At 37.5% G+C, this 16697-nt stretch overlaps 2 protein-coding genes across 5 annotated transcripts; both read right to left on the bottom strand.

Moving 5' to 3' along the window:
* Nucleotides 1-8: 8 nt before the first annotated feature.
* LOC123870862 (exocyst complex component 8) lies at nucleotides 9-2219 on the bottom strand. The gene has a single exon (XM_045914338.1). The coding sequence runs from the start codon at nucleotides 2102-2104 to the stop codon at nucleotides 56-58; it is 2049 nt and encodes a 682-aa protein (XP_045770294.1). The 5' UTR covers nucleotides 2105-2219; the 3' UTR covers nucleotides 9-55.
* A 1476-nt stretch (nucleotides 2220-3695) lies between these two features.
* LOC123870867 (neurogenic locus notch homolog protein 1) lies at nucleotides 3696-16518 on the bottom strand. Of its 4 annotated transcripts, none has more exons than XM_045914349.1 (11): nucleotides 16470-16518; nucleotides 13354-13417; nucleotides 11137-11349; nucleotides 8485-8576; nucleotides 8100-8181; nucleotides 7823-7914; nucleotides 6876-7040; nucleotides 6051-6273; nucleotides 5175-5308; nucleotides 4528-4675; nucleotides 3696-4084 (listed from the first exon to the last, which is right to left on the bottom strand). In XM_045914349.1, exons 2-11 carry the CDS (start codon nucleotides 13415-13417, stop codon nucleotides 3867-3869), a joined length of 1431 nt encoding a protein of 476 aa, XP_045770305.1. In that variant the 5' UTR covers nucleotides 16470-16518; the 3' UTR covers nucleotides 3696-3866. The 4 variants fall into 4 exon arrangements, with proteins under 4 accessions (XP_045770305.1, XP_045770302.1, XP_045770303.1 ...); XM_045914346.1 differs by lacking the exon at nucleotides 16470-16518 and adding an exon at nucleotides 14123-14400; XM_045914347.1 differs by lacking the exon at nucleotides 16470-16518 and adding an exon at nucleotides 14097-14117.
* Nucleotides 16519-16697: the final 179 nt, after the last annotated feature.

Raw genomic sequence — 16697 nt, 5'->3', positions numbered from 1 at the left:
TAATAAAAATAATCTTTCATACTCAACACTAATTGAGGTCAGAGCTTGACTATTCTCATAAGTATTCATTACTAGAGTATGTGATGTTTGACTTCTTTGGTGGTGCAATGTGAACACCGTATTTCACTGCTAAATCTAATAATTTCACATTGTCGTAACCAACTTTTTCCTTGTATGTCTTTATCATATGGGGCATTACTGTTTCCAAAATGAACTTAAAATTTTTCTGTGCATACGAAGAATCATTTCCCACTGAGAATTTGAGCCGTGAATTGAATATTGCATATATACACTCATCCACAACATCCATCATGTCCTTAGTAACAATTTCAAGGCCAACATTCTGTACAGTAATAATTGACTGTGCAAACCATATAGTGCTACTCGATAAATCCACCCACGTTTCATTTATTACATACCTAACTAAGATAAGGCCCAAATTTTCCATTTGTGATAAGAATTTATTAACCCCCACTTTGGTGTGCATGTTGACCGGTGTCCACTTGTCCTCAGACACTTTATTTTTCATGGAATCAACAATCTTCTCCTTATACTCTCTTAAAGCTTTTATTATCGGCGTTCTTAAACAGCTGTTCATTTGAAATCTTAGATCTAATCCAAACTCACAGAAAAGTGTACATTGCTCTCGTAAACTCTGAACACACTCTAAAACAGAATCTAACGCACACTGTGGTGTAAATACTTGCTTTATAATTTGACTCATCAGAACTCTAAGTTGCATACTAGCCCACACTATGAAAGCGCTTAATTTATTCTTAGGAAATAATGAAATGAACTCTGTTAAGGCATCGCTAAGTGAGCAGAAAAACACTTCTCCAACCTGCTTCACATAACTGTGGATGGAACCCTCTAGCTGCACCGCTTTAACATGTGCTTTGACTGTGTGACTACAGATATCAAGAAACAGTTCACATGCCTGACTAGTCATATTAAACTTATTAAGAATGAGTACCGGGGGTCGTGATGACCTCAAACCGCCGCGCGGACTCCAGTTGTGAGTGACATCGAGTTCTTTGAGTAATATCTCAGTTAAAACCTTTTGCTTCTGTTCAATCTTTTTTAATATTTCAGTCCTTTGGGGGTGGGTTTTAAATTCTTCTGTACTTAGTGCTCTCTGAGCTGATACCATTAAATCATATGTCTTTTGGAAATGCCTTTCCACAATAAAGACATCTAACTCTTCTGTGACATCAGCAAGCCAGTCAGGCAGTGGAGCGATTTGTGGAGATGGTACCTCCTCAACTGATAGACTAGGGGACTCCAATGATTCATGTTTTATTTTGTCCTGAGAATCCTTTTTCTTTTGCTTTAAATTTTCTTTCTCAATGTGCATCTTTTTTGCTACATCAAACTTATCAAGCCAGTCTTTTTTTATTGTTAAACTATTGCATTGAAACACTCTAGTGTCTGGGAAAGCTAGAACTTTAAATGCCTGCTTCACCGTACCTAAGTCACGCACATTCACTACTGCTAAGGTACTTATGGGGTAACTAGTCTGAAATTTGTATCTCATTGGCCCCCGACGATTCGATATCCAAGAGGTCAACATAAGGCAGTCATTGAACAAATATACATGCATTCTTTGTAAAGCTGTGTTCTCCTCCGCGTCGATCTCCAGCAAGTCGCCTTCGTGTAATAGGTGCCTCTCTGGAACATCCAGCAAGTTCATACAGTTTTCAACTTTTTCTGAGATAGAATTGAGTTTATTCTTGCGCTCCTCCTCCACTCTTTCGGCTTCTAAGTCGTGATTATCGAGTGACTCGCGTGATAGTGTATTTTCGTTGCCTAATACTGAAGCCTGAGATAAAGTCGTAAGAACCATTCGTTGATCACTTAACAAATGCGACAACTTGTACATTTCTGTTTCTAAGTGGGATATTTCGGTAGCAGTTTCGATGAACTGCATGTAGTTTTCGTACACATTTTTTTTGAGGGCACTAGCGGTTTCTTCTGCTAAACTTTGGATTTTCTCCTTCTGTTGGGCTAGCTCCTCCCCTCCGACACATGACTTAGCTAGCTCCTTTACGTACCGTTCGGGTACGAATTCTGGTACCGCAAACTTCTCCATATTAATATCAGACATGGTTTCGCATATATATATTTACAATTTCGATTGTTATTTTACAATAAATAACACAGTTTCTCACATTATTCGATAATCGAACGACAGGACGTATCAATCAACCCATCAAATTAGCGTTTTGTTATTGCAACTGCAACGTTAAATGTGTCAACTACATGTCATTTAGCGTTTAATTCGTTCAACTCAGGTACCTACTACTACAGTAGAAACCTTGAGTAGAACGGCTAACATTGGTATAGTAGCGGGGGTATTTATAATGCCATTAAAAAAGTTTTGTGTAAATATATGGTATGTTTTGTGGTATAAGGCCCTAGAGTAGTGATGTGTGGTAGAGATCTTTACCATTTCGTAGTTTTCGTACAGTATGAATAGTATAGTAATTTTGGTAGGTAAGAAAACATTTTTTCGTCATTTTGCATTTTAGGAGGGACTAATCAACCCGGGTGAGAGGAGGAAACGTTACACATCATGGTGAAAGAACGCGCTGCGAGCCACTGGCTTGAGCTTCAGGTTAAGTAATATGCGAAGTATCGATTTTGAAATCTTAGTGGAGTAAAAGGGACGCGAGAGGTTTTTTACCGGAAGAGAGCATGTGATTACTTGTTTCTCGTGATGCACTTTCTGCCCAAAGAGACAGACAGACAGACAGACAGACAGACAGACGGACGGACGGACAGACAGACAGACAACAAAGTGTAAGGGTTCCGATTTGCTTTTTGTGGTACGGAACCCTAAAAAAGATTGAAAATACAGGTAATTTAGAGAAAATTAGGTATTTAATTATTAGGAGAAGGTCCTCTTGGTCGCTCACGTGTAGAGCAGTCAGATGGAGCGCGGGTTTTCGCGAAATTAATTCCCTTTCTACTTTCTAGGCTCTATTACCGTGTCTCTACAGCGCAGCTGAGTTAAGTTTTGTGAAGCAACACTGTGTAACATGGTATAACATTAGGAAACTATCTGTAACTTTTGTGGCTACTTGTTGATTGTTAATCATTGCGTCCTTACCGCCACAAACATAAATTAACAAAATATAACAGAATAACTTTCAGCAACGGTCCTACCTTCCCACTGCCAGATGCTATTATATGTTGCCGTGTTGAGGTAACATTCTCTAACAATGTTATCGATTGTTAGAGAATGTTGACTGTTTTGGGGAACGTAGCATAACATATATCTATTAACACGGCTGTCTGATGTTGCTGAGTAACACTTGGAAACGTTGATCTACAAAAGTTAACTGCGTTGTGGATACACGGTTAGACACTTTAATTATTATGACACTTTTCTGTAATAATCTCCAAACATCGATGTATATGGATGGGCCCTTCGAAGATAAAAAACGCGCTCAAAAAGTCAATAGAAATTGCAAAAGTCTCTTGACTTTGTCAATGACGATGACGTACCTAAGATTCAAGCGTATTTTTGCGGACGGAATTGTATGGGAAAGGCTAATCCATCCATATACATCGATGTCTCCAAATCGCAGCGGTCTTCCATTAAGATGAAACTTATTAAATAATTACTTAGGTACTAATGTTGATATTATTGTACTTGGCAGGTAGGTAGTTCAAGTTGGAGGAAAATAAAATGGTGCAATTATGTATAAAAAAGTTTATTTAAAAACCATCGATTGGATCGATCCAATGTTAGAGAAAGTTTTACATCGTGTAAAATCGTTCTGAAACGTGGGATCAATTCGGAAATTATTACGTTGTCGTTTCTTTTATGAAGTATTAATTTACTGTGACAATTAAAAGTAAGTTTATTCTTTTTTCTCTGGGGTTTCTTCTACAGGGGCAGTGATTTTCGCAGGCTCTTTGAGATCAGTGGTAAGTTTTGTTGGCTCTTTAGGGGTAGCGGTGTCTTTTGGAGGTTCTTCTGATTCGGTGAAGTTGCCGTTACGCTTGTATCTGTAGTAGCGGGTTGAGGCTGCTTCTGAGTGCGACTGGTAGCAGCTCACGAGGGCATCTCCGTGGTGATCTAGACAATTATAAATTGGTCCATTAAATAAAAGTTCCAGAATAGTGCAAGTAAGTATATTATTTTAATGCAGAGTTTTCATATTCTCAAGATGCAATGGATAATTTTAACTCATTTGTAGATGACCAGCGTCTTGACCTGCGAAGATGAGGTCCCCCGGATATCTCATCACTCGGACGTGGACTTACGCCACGTTCTCAAAAAAAATCCTACATGTGGTCAGAGCCTCACAGGTGGCCTTAGGAAGATGTTACTCTGTTGCTCTTTAAGAGCCCTGAGTTCACCTCCAGGCTTCTCCACTTCTACCCCCCTCCGCAAAAAGTAACGCACTACGCGTTACCGAAACACGCTCAAGTCCTACGCACTTAGTTATACGACACACACTAGTGATCTGGGGAGTTCAGCTTATCAAGGTAGGTATATTATAGACTGTTAAGTGTTACCTCCTGGACAGGTGCAGACTGCGATGTGTCGTCGCGCCATGCACACCGCGCCGGTGCCGCACTGCGTGTTGCCGAGGCACGGGTCCACACACTCGTAACCGACACACGCTAAGTGGTCTGGACACTGGGAGTCCAGCTCACATTCACCCTGAGAAAAGAGAAAATAATAACAACTTCCTTCCCTTCTTTACTTTAAAATTCTACCTATTTATTATTACATATTTTGAATTGATTTGACTGTAAACTCAAATCTGAAATGGACTGATTAGAATAGAATAAAAAAGAAAGATTTTTTTATTCAAATACAACGTTACTAGTTTGAAACTTTGAACCGTAAAAGAATTTACCACTGGCCCGAATCACTTTGAATGGTTAGATTGGTTCAGTGTTGAATTCCAAAATAATGCAAAGTTCGATTTGAAATTTAATTGCCGTATAGAAGCCAATTGTGTGTATTAAGTAAAACTGCCATACCCTTTCCAAGCTAGCCTGCTTCCATCTTAGACAGCATCACAGTCAAGGGCTCACTTGTATCAGAATTTTAAAAAATGTAAGTAATTTTCAGTAAGGCGACAACTTATAACAGGATGAGAAATGGGAACCATTAGTCCTGTGCTGACTATTCGAAGGTTCTTACAGATACATACCTTTTCACAAGAGACGAGCGCGTTGCCGCGATATCCAGTAGGGCAGGTGCACACAGGCCGTTCAGCACCGGTGCGGTCGTGGCCCGGTGTGCACTTAGCGTTAGCACCGCATGGGTTTGGCTCGCATAGGTCACCTACAAACGGTTATACATACTTAGCATACTTCGTTATTGTGATAAAATTATAGTCGAATTACTAGCACACATCCACTTAGGTACCTAAGCGGATGTGTGCTAGTTATAGCACGTACGTAGTGTGATTAGTACGTACGTACTAATAGAAAGATGTTTTATTCAAATACACTTTTAAAAAAATGTGTTCACTGGGTATATATACTACTAACTTCCACAGCTGCTAGATAAGAACCAAGCACAGCTTTACAAAATTGCCCGGAATCCAGAGTATCATGAATCATGAGGGCTGCTTAATGACTGCTGCTCATGTTTCCGAGGCACATGGGTACTCTATAAATTATACATCAATTGCATCCACACACTCATTAACTATATAATTATGAAGGTATACTATACCAAGATCATTATGCTAAGCCTACGCACTGAGAGTAAGGCCAGTCATAACGCGTATGTATGATGATTGATGATTCATTGATTAATTTTGTGTTACTTACGAACTTCTAAAGGCCTAGGAAGGTAGGCTTGTCAATTTTTTTTAATAAAAAATAGCGAGCAGATGAGCAGGCGGGTCACCTGATGTTAAGTGATAACCGCCGCTTATGAACATTTGCAGCACCAGAGGTACCGCCAATACGTTACCGGCCTTTCAGGAATTTGTTGGTCCGCCCCATGTTGTAATCTAGTGGGATCACCGCCGATGGGAGTTGATTCCACAGTTTGCAAATTAGTTCAATTTACTCACGCGCTTCGAAAGGTCTGCAGAAGGAGAACGGATCACCGGTGTGGGTCTTAGGGCAAGAGCACACGGGCGTCAGACCGCGCAGGTTGCAGTCCGCGTTCACGCCGCACGCGTTCGTGCAGGGGTTGATGCAGGCGTTGTACACACACGCGGGCTTGTAGCTGGGGCATTCGCTGTCAGACGTGCACTCGGCTGAGCAGATGCGGTAGGGATCGCCGTGATAGCCCTGTCAAATTAATTTAATATTGTGTGATATTTGAAGGAATATGAGGTATTACCTATTTAGTTACTTTTAAAAAAGGTTCTGGACGCTCTGTACTCTGCGATGATTCCTAAATTAGGTATATGTATAATACTGAAGTAATATCAATACATACAAAATTTTTACGAGAGACAGTATTCAGAAAGAGCACGTCGAATTCTATAAAACCACCAATTTTTAAAACACCCGGACAACTTTCCAGGCAACCCCCTTTTTGAGCCCCAAATGACTGTACTACAGCTGAAATACACATAAAAGTTCGGAGTCCCATGTTGGGCGCCAGTTGTTGTTTGCACGCCTCTAACTCTGAACTTGATTTTGGGCATCATCTGTTGTCGAGTAGGACTGACGTCTCTGACTTCTAATCTGAATCTCTCATGTTGGGCGTAAGTTGTTGATTGCACGGTTCTGACTCCGAACCCGAGTTCCACGTCGGGCACCAGTTGTTAGTTGCGCGTCTCTGATTTCTCACGTCTTACGCCCAACATGAAATTCAGATTCGGTTTTCGAATCGGAAAACAAGGGAAACAACTATTTTTGATATGTGATTCACATAAAAATCTTACTCTAGGGCACTTGCAGATAGCGCGATGAGCGGCAACAGTCTCGCAGTCCGCGTTGACACCGCAGTCGCTGCAGGGGCTCGTGCACTTGAAGTCGCGACACGACTGTTGCGCGCCGCAGTCGCTGTCCGAGTCGCACTCGTGTCTGCAGCCTGATAGAGGACTACCCTGAAATAGGGAAAGGAACAAAATATAAATTACATACTTACACATAAGGTCTCATAGTGCGCTCGAACGCACGGTGTAGGTTCTACCAATCAGATGACTGTGTCACGTCAATTTACAATGATCTGATTAGTGGAACCTACTCTATGCGTTCGAGCGCACTGTAAGACCTCATAATAATGATTGTGAATACGGACGTTACAGTCTTAAAAAATTTACGAGACATTTCACCGTGATTAATAGCCTCATCGGGTGACAGCTAAGGGCTGGCTCATTTTTGCGCAACGGATCAGCCTGACTGTCCAGCGCGGAAATGCAGCCAGTATTCTTGGCACCATTCCACGCGGACATGATTTGTGTAGTAATCAGATAAGGCTAGCTTTATGTTTTATTGTAATATTTTCAATTTAAAAAAAATTACAGTTCTCAAGATACATTTAGGGGTTGAATTATCTAAAGTTTAAATTCAACCATCGGAATAACCGTTACCTATTGAACTTACTAAAGTAAAACTAACCAAAGGAAGACCGTTAGCTAGTGGACTATGAAAATTCTAGTCCAAAAAACTATGAAATGTATGTATTAAAGTTTTAATCTTTTTCTTTTCTCTTTTATCTTGATTTTGAATCTATAATACATCGAGTTGGTTCTGGCAGAGCGATGGCTCTGTACTTACTGCTGCACCCTTTGGGATGCCAAAGGGTGCAGCAGTAGGTAGGTACTCCATGCCAGATCGAACTGACCCAATCGATTTTGCAAACAAATATAAGGTAGGTATTATTTACTCTGTATCCAGGAAGACAAGTACAGATGGCTTGGTTGTTGGACACGTGGCACTTCGTGTTGAGACCACATGGAGAGGGGTGGCATGCTTCCTCTGTAAACAAAACAAAATATTATATCCTTATTCCTTACATTATTTTGTGATTCTTAAGTTTTAGCAGTTCTTTTTCCGTAATCGTTTGGGTCGGAAATTATCTGTTTTAAATTCTTTCTTTTATTTATAGAACAGAGTATACCATACCATATCAAGTAATGTATTAGTAAGTAGGTATGACATACCGGGATCAGCAATTCTGCATGATGAGAAAGGATTGCCTGTATAACCAGCGGGGCAAGAGCAAACTGGAACGTGTTGGCGGACCTGGGAACAAAAAGAGTCAATTCAATTCAATTATCTTTATTGCGAATTTGGGTTAGCTTACAGTAGGTTCTACCAAATTCTACCCGTTTCTTCTACCAAGTTATCGTACCTAGTCGTTAACTCGTTAGAACGCAGATATGATTACTTGAACAGATTCATTTATAGGAATTTAAATGTCCTACTACAATATATAGTTAGTATACTGGAGCAGAATACCCCCAGTAGGTAGATAAGAAATTATAGGTATTTTAGAACACCATTTAAATGGCAGTTCTATATCTTTGGGAATAAAATTTTACTTACATCGCAATTGGCGTTGTGTCCACAAGCTCCCTCACAAGGGTTGATGCAATGTTGGTTGACACAAGATTGGTGACCGCGGCATTCGCTGTTGTCTGGAAAAAACACGTAAGTATAAACATTAGTGTAACCACGGTGTAACTTTACACGCCGTTGAAGTATTTCTTTGACATTTTGGCTGAATAATTTAATTTAGATCATGGACGTATTATAACTATGGACCGATAATAAACTGAAAATGCGTGTCAATTATTTTTGTGTGCGTAAGTCATTTTGTCACTGTGTGCACCATCTAGGGCTGGGACGGCGAATTTGGGTATATCGATACCACATCAAAATTAATTTTCTATGTTACTACGACGGACTACGTGCAATATATACTTATCCATACTAATATTATAAATACGAAAGTGTATCTCAGTCTGTCTGTTAGCTTTTCACGGCCCAGTAGTTTAACCGATTTTGATGGGTACAGAGTTAGTTTACACTCTAAGAGTGGGCATAGGCTACTTTTATCCCGAAAAAATCAAAGAGTTCCCATGGGATTCTTAAAAGCCCATCCGTTGTACCGATTTGTATGTACAGAGATAGCTTACGTTCTGGAAATTGACAACTTTATACTTCAGAAAATTAAAGATTACTCACGGGATTTTTAAAAACCTAAATCCACGCGGACGATTATATATTCAGTAAAAACAAAAGTAAAATGAAACACTTTTCAAATAATTTAAATCAATTTATTACGTATTAGGTATTACTATTAACGTAGACATATTTTATGTACTTGCAATGTTATTTTTTGAGACGGAAAGTTTCTGGCAGCATTGAATATTAATTATTTACAATCTTCTGTAAAATATACATACATAAAATCTACACTCATATGTTTTAATTATGTACCTTTAGCAGCTGATACCTGTAAATTGGCCATTTCTCAGAAAATAAGTAAATACGTTCTGGTGCTTCTGGGATCTTGCTCTATTATAAAATAGAAAGCTCTTTAAACGTCAAGAATTCTAGGTCAACAAAATTATAGAGAGCTAGACATTGAAAACTGACTGAGGAAAATGTTCAAAACCTTCCTTTTGTTTTATTATTAGCCAGCTCTCGAAGTGGTTTTCGTTTTTGTATAACCTGAAATTAAATGAATTTATTTATGTCTTGTTACTAGTTAAAAATGCAAAATTCCTTACGATGATAATAAAATTTAAGAAAACATCAGTAAAACATGAGAAATTATTTAAACTCACTTGTACCTCAATCCTGAAAAATAATTGTTGGTCCCTTTTTGTTTAACTATTGTCAAATAAAGAAAAGTGTAATATTACTATATATTTATTAGTAGATAGGTACCTACATACAATTTGAAAGTGCTTAGTGCTTACTGGTTGATGGTATATAAGATATCCTTCAAATAGTTGGTATTGCATCTGATTTCAATTTATTTATTTTTAAACCAGAAATATGTATAACAAGACTCTTCGAAATGTTTGGAGCATAGACGAGAATATTCCTTTGGCTCCCAGTTTTTTCGTTTTATGGCCCTGATCCACGCAGTTCTAAATTCAGGACATTTTGGAAATCTACAAAAGTAAGCAAATGTTATTTATACGATAAAAGACAAATTTGATTTTATCGATAAAGTGTGTACACATCACTACAAATGATGCCTAAAATAATTCATAAATTAAAATTAAATTGCGCTGTAAAACGTGATTTTTGTCAGTATTACACGAGATAATTACACTTATAACATGTAAATCTTTGATTTTTAGGGATTTTCGGAATAAAAGTCGCGGTTGGTATCGATGAAATAGTTATTAAAGACTTACCTATATGAAAAGGCAATTCAGGAACTTGGACGCCTTCTTTCTCATAATATCTGGAGGCACAAAACACAGCGTCACACATTTGGTTTTTAGTTTTTATCTTAATTTTAATCCAGACTTTTGTGATTTTTAAAATTTTATAAAAACGCTGCATCAAATCCCAATGTTTTGTCTCCAAATGCTGACAACTACTGTCACCAGTTACACATACAGTGCGTTGTTGCCAGACTTATATGAGCTATCGCTTTCACCCGAACGGAGGTTCCCTGAAATAGACCGAGATAACAATACCTAGTTGACACATGGATGTACAAGAGCGGCAACAACCTATGACTACCTCTATTGTTTATATAATATCTCTATGATTTAGATTATATAGGGAGCCGAAAGAGAGGACTAGAGACAAACCAAGCTAAAAACAGTCCCACATTATCAAAATGTTACATATTGAAACATTTTGACATGAAAAGAGCAACTGCTGAGTTTCTCGCCAGACCAATAGTTGGTAGAATCTGATTTCCAAATCGGTGTACACTGCGTACTAGTCTTGATAATTATTTCAATTACTCTTAGGTGCTTAAGTTGGCCTACATGAAATAAATGTTTTACTTACCAACACTCAATCTTGAGACATTGTAAGTTGTGACAATGGGTCGCGAGAGTATTCTGGCAAACAAGCGCAGACGGGTCTGACACTGCCGAGTGTGCGCCTACTTGGCAAAAGTTCTGTCCGCATCGCACCGCGTCTGAGACGGAGCCGCCGCGCACGTATAGTTTGTGGCGGAAGTAATCTTTTCAATTGCAATAGTAGGTACATAACACTCACCAACACATTCAATCTTGACGCATTGTGACAACGGGTCGCCAGAGTATCCTGGCAAGCAAGCGCAGACGGGTCGGACACTGCCGTGAGTGCAGTGAGCACCTACTCCGCAAGTGTTCGGTCCGCATCGCACCTGGTCGTCCGAGATGGAGCGACCGTGCTCGTATAGGTTGCGGCCGAAGTAACCTCGAGCATTGTAGTTGTAGTAACGTTGTCCTGTAAAATTATTTAGGTAACAATAACTACAGTTTTTTGTAACCTGTCATTTGGGTTTCGTGGTGCAACAAATATATATACATACAGTAGACAGGTAAACGATATGAAATTCGAACCGTCACACTTGTAACTATATTATGACGTCATATTTTACAGTTACCTATTGTAGGTATGACGAGGTGTCTTTGACGTCACACAATGCATTTAATGCGTAGGCATCGTAGGTCTATCTATCTAGTTTTGATTTTCAATGCCAAAGAGAATCAGCTGGTAGTTTGAGTAGTGATTACATCCCAATGACATAGGAAGTTTAGTTATCTCATAGTTACATGCTTACACAAAAAGGGGGTAGTCACTCCATGTTTTGCTTATCGCTACTATTAAAAGACTACTTTTCTAGGTGTACTCGTTACTTAAACTCACTAAACTAAAATAAAAACGCTAAATAAAATCAACTCAACTTTCATAAGTATTTCAGCTTCAGAATGCATACCTAATTATATGTATAAGTAAGTTTAATAAGTGAAAATTAAAAATTTATAACACCCCCGACAAGTGAAGGTTACAGTAACTAGAAAAGAGCTGATAACTTTCAAACGGCTGAACCGATTTTCTTGGATTATAGATAGCTAAGAACACTCTCGATCAAGCCACCTTTCAAACAAAAAGAAACTTAATTAAAATCAATTCATTAGTTCAGGAGCTACGATTTCACAGACAGATACACAGATATACACGTCAAACTTAAAACACCCCTCTTTTTAGGGTGGGGGTTAAAAATAAGTAAAATGTAAAAATTAACTTAAGTGGGTAGTCGTCAATAAAGTTTGTCTATACAAAAACGTCTTAACTTTTATTATACCTATTCTTACATAAAACAACAAAATCGTTTACATAACCCTCCAAGTCATACATCATGAGACCGTGAAGCGGCGCAGCACCGACCCTGACGTTAGCCTTATAAGTGTAAACGAGTTATCGCCCACATTAAACCTTTTGTCCTTGCCCACTTGACGGATCTCGGAAGCTTATCATAACAATGCTTAAACGTATATCGATTAAGTACGTATAAGTTGCAAAATAAAAATGTAAGTAGGCAAGTATATCCACCTACGTTTTGCGAACACTTTGAGTTTGAAACTAAAACATCATAAAAATCTGAATCAATCCTTTTTAGTGGTGGTTCTATTGCGTCGAAGTTGGAAACGATTCCGGTATCTAATTTTAATAGGTACTGATATAAATTGTAAGAGGTTAGTGAACTTGTTGCAAAAATGTAGGTAGGTAGATAATATCGGATATTGACAGCATTTTGCCAGATGAAATTCGAAGTATTAACTAGTGCCGGAAACTTACGCTGTGATAGAGATAGAGTAGAGAGGTAGAGTAGGAATAAAACCGGCCAAGTGCGAGTCAGACTCGCGCACCGAGGGTTCCGTACTCGGGTATTTTTTCGACATTTTGCACGATAAATCAAAAACTATTATACTTAAAAATAAATAAAAATCTGTTTTAGAATGTACAGGTAAAGCCTTTTCTTCATAATATATGATACCCCACTTGGTATAGATAGTTATCTTACTTTAAAAATTGAAACACGTTTTTTTTTTTTAATGATGTAACCACAAATTCGCGGTTTTCAGATTTATTCCTGTACTTGTGCTATAGACCTACCTACCTACGCATGGTTCTAGGTCAACGGGAAGTGCCCTATAGGTTTTCTTGACAGACACGATGGACGGGCAGACAGACAGACAGACAACGAAGTGATCCTATAAGGGTTCTGTTTTTCCTTTTGAGGTACGGAACCCTAAAAACTGGCGTAGATAAAAATAAACTGTTTACAATTCAAAATCCGTGAGTAGAGTAAGTAGCTAGGTACTTAGTAAATATTTCATAGATTTCCCTGAAAGCTGCTCTTTAGATCAGTAACTACGAGTAGGTTAACTACCCTTAGTATCTGAATCTACTCGTAGAGTTAAAAAATTAAATCGAAACACTTACCCTCAACGCTGTAGCTAAAAGCAATAAGCGCCAATGACGCTAAATATATAAGTTTCCCCTCCATCTGAAAAAATAGAGGTGTTTTTAAAAAAAAAATTATAAGTAAGGTACGTTTAAATATAAAAACTAGGTGCAAATTAACGTGTAAAGCTTTCTTTTTATCATCTTTATTTTTATGGGACATACAAGACGTCGCGTATTTTAAAATATCTAGTTAGATATTTTCATATTATATCATATTACATAACACTCCACTTTTAACTACCTAAATCGATAGAGAAACGTAAGCCGTTACATAACATGTTCAAAAGATTTAGGTTTTCTATAGTTAACTTTTAGTAGTTAGGTACTTACATTATCTCTTTGATTAAAAAAATCTAATAACTATAATGTACTTAGAGATAAATAACTACTATATAGCTACTTAATAATTACATCTTTTAATTAAAAATAAAGTTAAATTAGAGGCATTGTATGAAGAAAATAAGTCCGTTACGTTTAAAAACACAGAATAGGTACGAATCATTCTTTCACTCGCACTGATTTATGTTTACCAAAAAATACGCCGCACTTTCACTTAAAATTACAATTTAGACAATAACTAATTATCAATTTACATCACACAGTTTACTTATTTTAATTAATTAATAAAAAGTCATAACGCCTAAAAGATAATTAAAATTATTTTTCACTAAGTAACTTTCAGAAAATTAAGAAAAAAACATGTGTCTAAAGATTAATACAAAAGTTGACCACTGCAAACACTTACACCGTCCGTCCGTCCGTGTCACGAAGAGGAAAACGTGCCTCCAACTCATAATGTGTGTCCTTATACCACCCGAGTGCGCCTACGCCTTGCGAATTCGTCTGACTAACCGAAAAAAATCTGCATATTAAAATATTATATCATATTCCGCCAATAATAATTAATTATCACAGTTCCTTATAGATTTTAAATGAAGTGATGATCTAATTTCGGTACATTTTCCCTTTTAGGGATCTATCTAGTGAACTAGAGTGTGGAAACTCGCGGTTTGAGCCTGAATCGACGATAAGTATGTCAAATATTAGGCTATGAATGATGAGAATCAAAGATTTAATAGCCTACGTAGCGTCAATTGTTGGCATTTGATGCCAACATTTGACGCTTGCCAGTGACGTCGAAGTCTCAACGATTTGTAAAAAAGTTCTCTGTGAACTGTGCCTATTTTGGTGCCTATAGAACATAGATACTACGTAATTGTCTTTGTACCTACCACGTTAACGTTTAGAGGTATCAATAATATGAGAAGAGCCCACAGCAAATTCAGCCGGGTATTCTTTTTATTATTATTCATCACCATTGCACTGTGTCACTTAAAACTTTTGCATAATTTAAATCCCTAATCATACTATCAATCTACTCATGTGCTATCATCCCACTTCTGCTGACACTTATAAATAAAATAGGTATTAGAGCAAGATCCCGGAACCGCCAGACCTTACTTATTTTCTGAGTAACAAAATGTGTGGGATAGAGTAGTATTAGTGTGTACTATTAAACATGCGCATATCTGCTAATTTGTGCCGTGGGCCAATTTATAGGTATCAGCTGCTAAAGGTGCCTATGTAAAAATATTTGTCACTTTTCTTAAAGTCTGAGTGTAAATTTATGTGTACATTTTACAGAAGATTGTTATCTAATTAATAATAACATTAGATTGCTGATAATAATTAATATTCAATACTGCCAGACACTTGAACCGTCGACGGTTATTTCTGCCAGACGCTTTAAAGCTTGCGAAAAAATAACATATAATACCTATATTATAATTTTACTTAAAGTTGAGTCGTAATTTTTATTATATAACATAAAAATCATTACTCAGACTTTAAAAAAAGTAAGTAATGTTTTATGTGCCTTTAGATTGATTAATTGATACTTATCTTTAAATTTGCCGTGCGTATAGCAAATATGCGTATGTTAATTAAAACAACAACAAGGTACACACAAGACACACACTCTACCACATTTTGTTTCTCGGAAAATAAGACTCTATCTTGGACCATATAAAAGTTCTATCATAACCCTAATCAAGGTAATTTACCCGAAACTGTTGTAACTTGTTACTTAGGACTGCCTTTCTACAAAAAGTTTAAAACCCTGACCCTTAACTTTTATCGAACGATTACAATTAAGTATATATAGAATCATAAGATCTTTTAGGTAGAATGCATAAGAGAAAACTGTAAAGTTGGTCATCATATTAAATTTAAAAAAGGTATTTACGTAAATATAATGAACCTACGGACATTATAGTAAATGCATTGGCTGGGTTCCAACTTCCAACACAATGCCATCAAGGATCACCGCGGCGGCGGCGGACACCTTGATGCCTATGTATGAACGGCGGCATTCACATTCTACTGCCATATAAAGGCTAAAGCACGACAACTCTGTGCTTAAACAATGATGTCATACAATTCCTGGGTATATGAACTAGATCATCTCGTTTTGCGGGAATTCCACAATATTTCGCGAGCACGTTATGCGTTACCTAAAACATATTTCTTAGTAATGTCTTCTGATTTACCATCCATATAGAGAATCGGCTAATTTGAAGAGTTTAAGGTCATGAGACCAGCCTGCCCGCGAAATTCAAATTTAATTTGGTTTTTTGCAATTTGTAAACTAATACGACAACGTAGGCTTATGGTTATTTTATTTGCGACAGTGGCAATATTATCCTCACAGGTTTATATAAAAATATTTACTTGAAAAGGTCCAGTTTAAGAAATAAATTAAAGTATCGACTATTCTCACAAATTAGTCGATAATTAGGCGGAAAAAATTGCGGATGTATTGGTTCCTGTTTAAAAAATCATCCTATTTAAATTTATTAAATTGGTGGGTAGGTAAAACAGTAGGTAACGACTAACGTTATCTAGTGGTACAGTATGGGAAAAGGAACAGGGGCAGGTATCAGGCCAAGTTGGTAGATTGCATTTTCAAAATTTGCAACCTGTGATGCAGCTTTATTTATTAGATCTCAGAGGCTCCGCTGGTATAAAAGTCTGTTTAAAAAAAAATTACCCACAAGTTTATTATTTAATTTACCCTCTGTTAATGGACTCACTGATAGATTGCTAATAAGCTGTGGGTTGACCAGTGGCCGTGGTCGTACATAATTAATGACTAATCAACTCCTCATCATTAGACGTTTATGAGCATAAATAATTTTGATACTAACACATTAAATGCGCAAATGGTACAGAGCTGCTACCAAGTATATAGGTACTTAACCTAAGCTACGTTGCGTGGATTAAGGTTTTTTCTAAATCCACGCAAATCCCATGAGAGCTCT

Source organism: Maniola jurtina, chromosome 13 (genome assembly GCF_905333055.1).
Source record: "Maniola jurtina chromosome 13, ilManJurt1.1, whole genome shotgun sequence".
Lineage (NCBI taxonomy): Eukaryota > Metazoa > Arthropoda > Insecta > Lepidoptera > Nymphalidae > Maniola > Maniola jurtina.
This window is presented reverse-complemented; position numbering and strand designations above follow the sequence as displayed.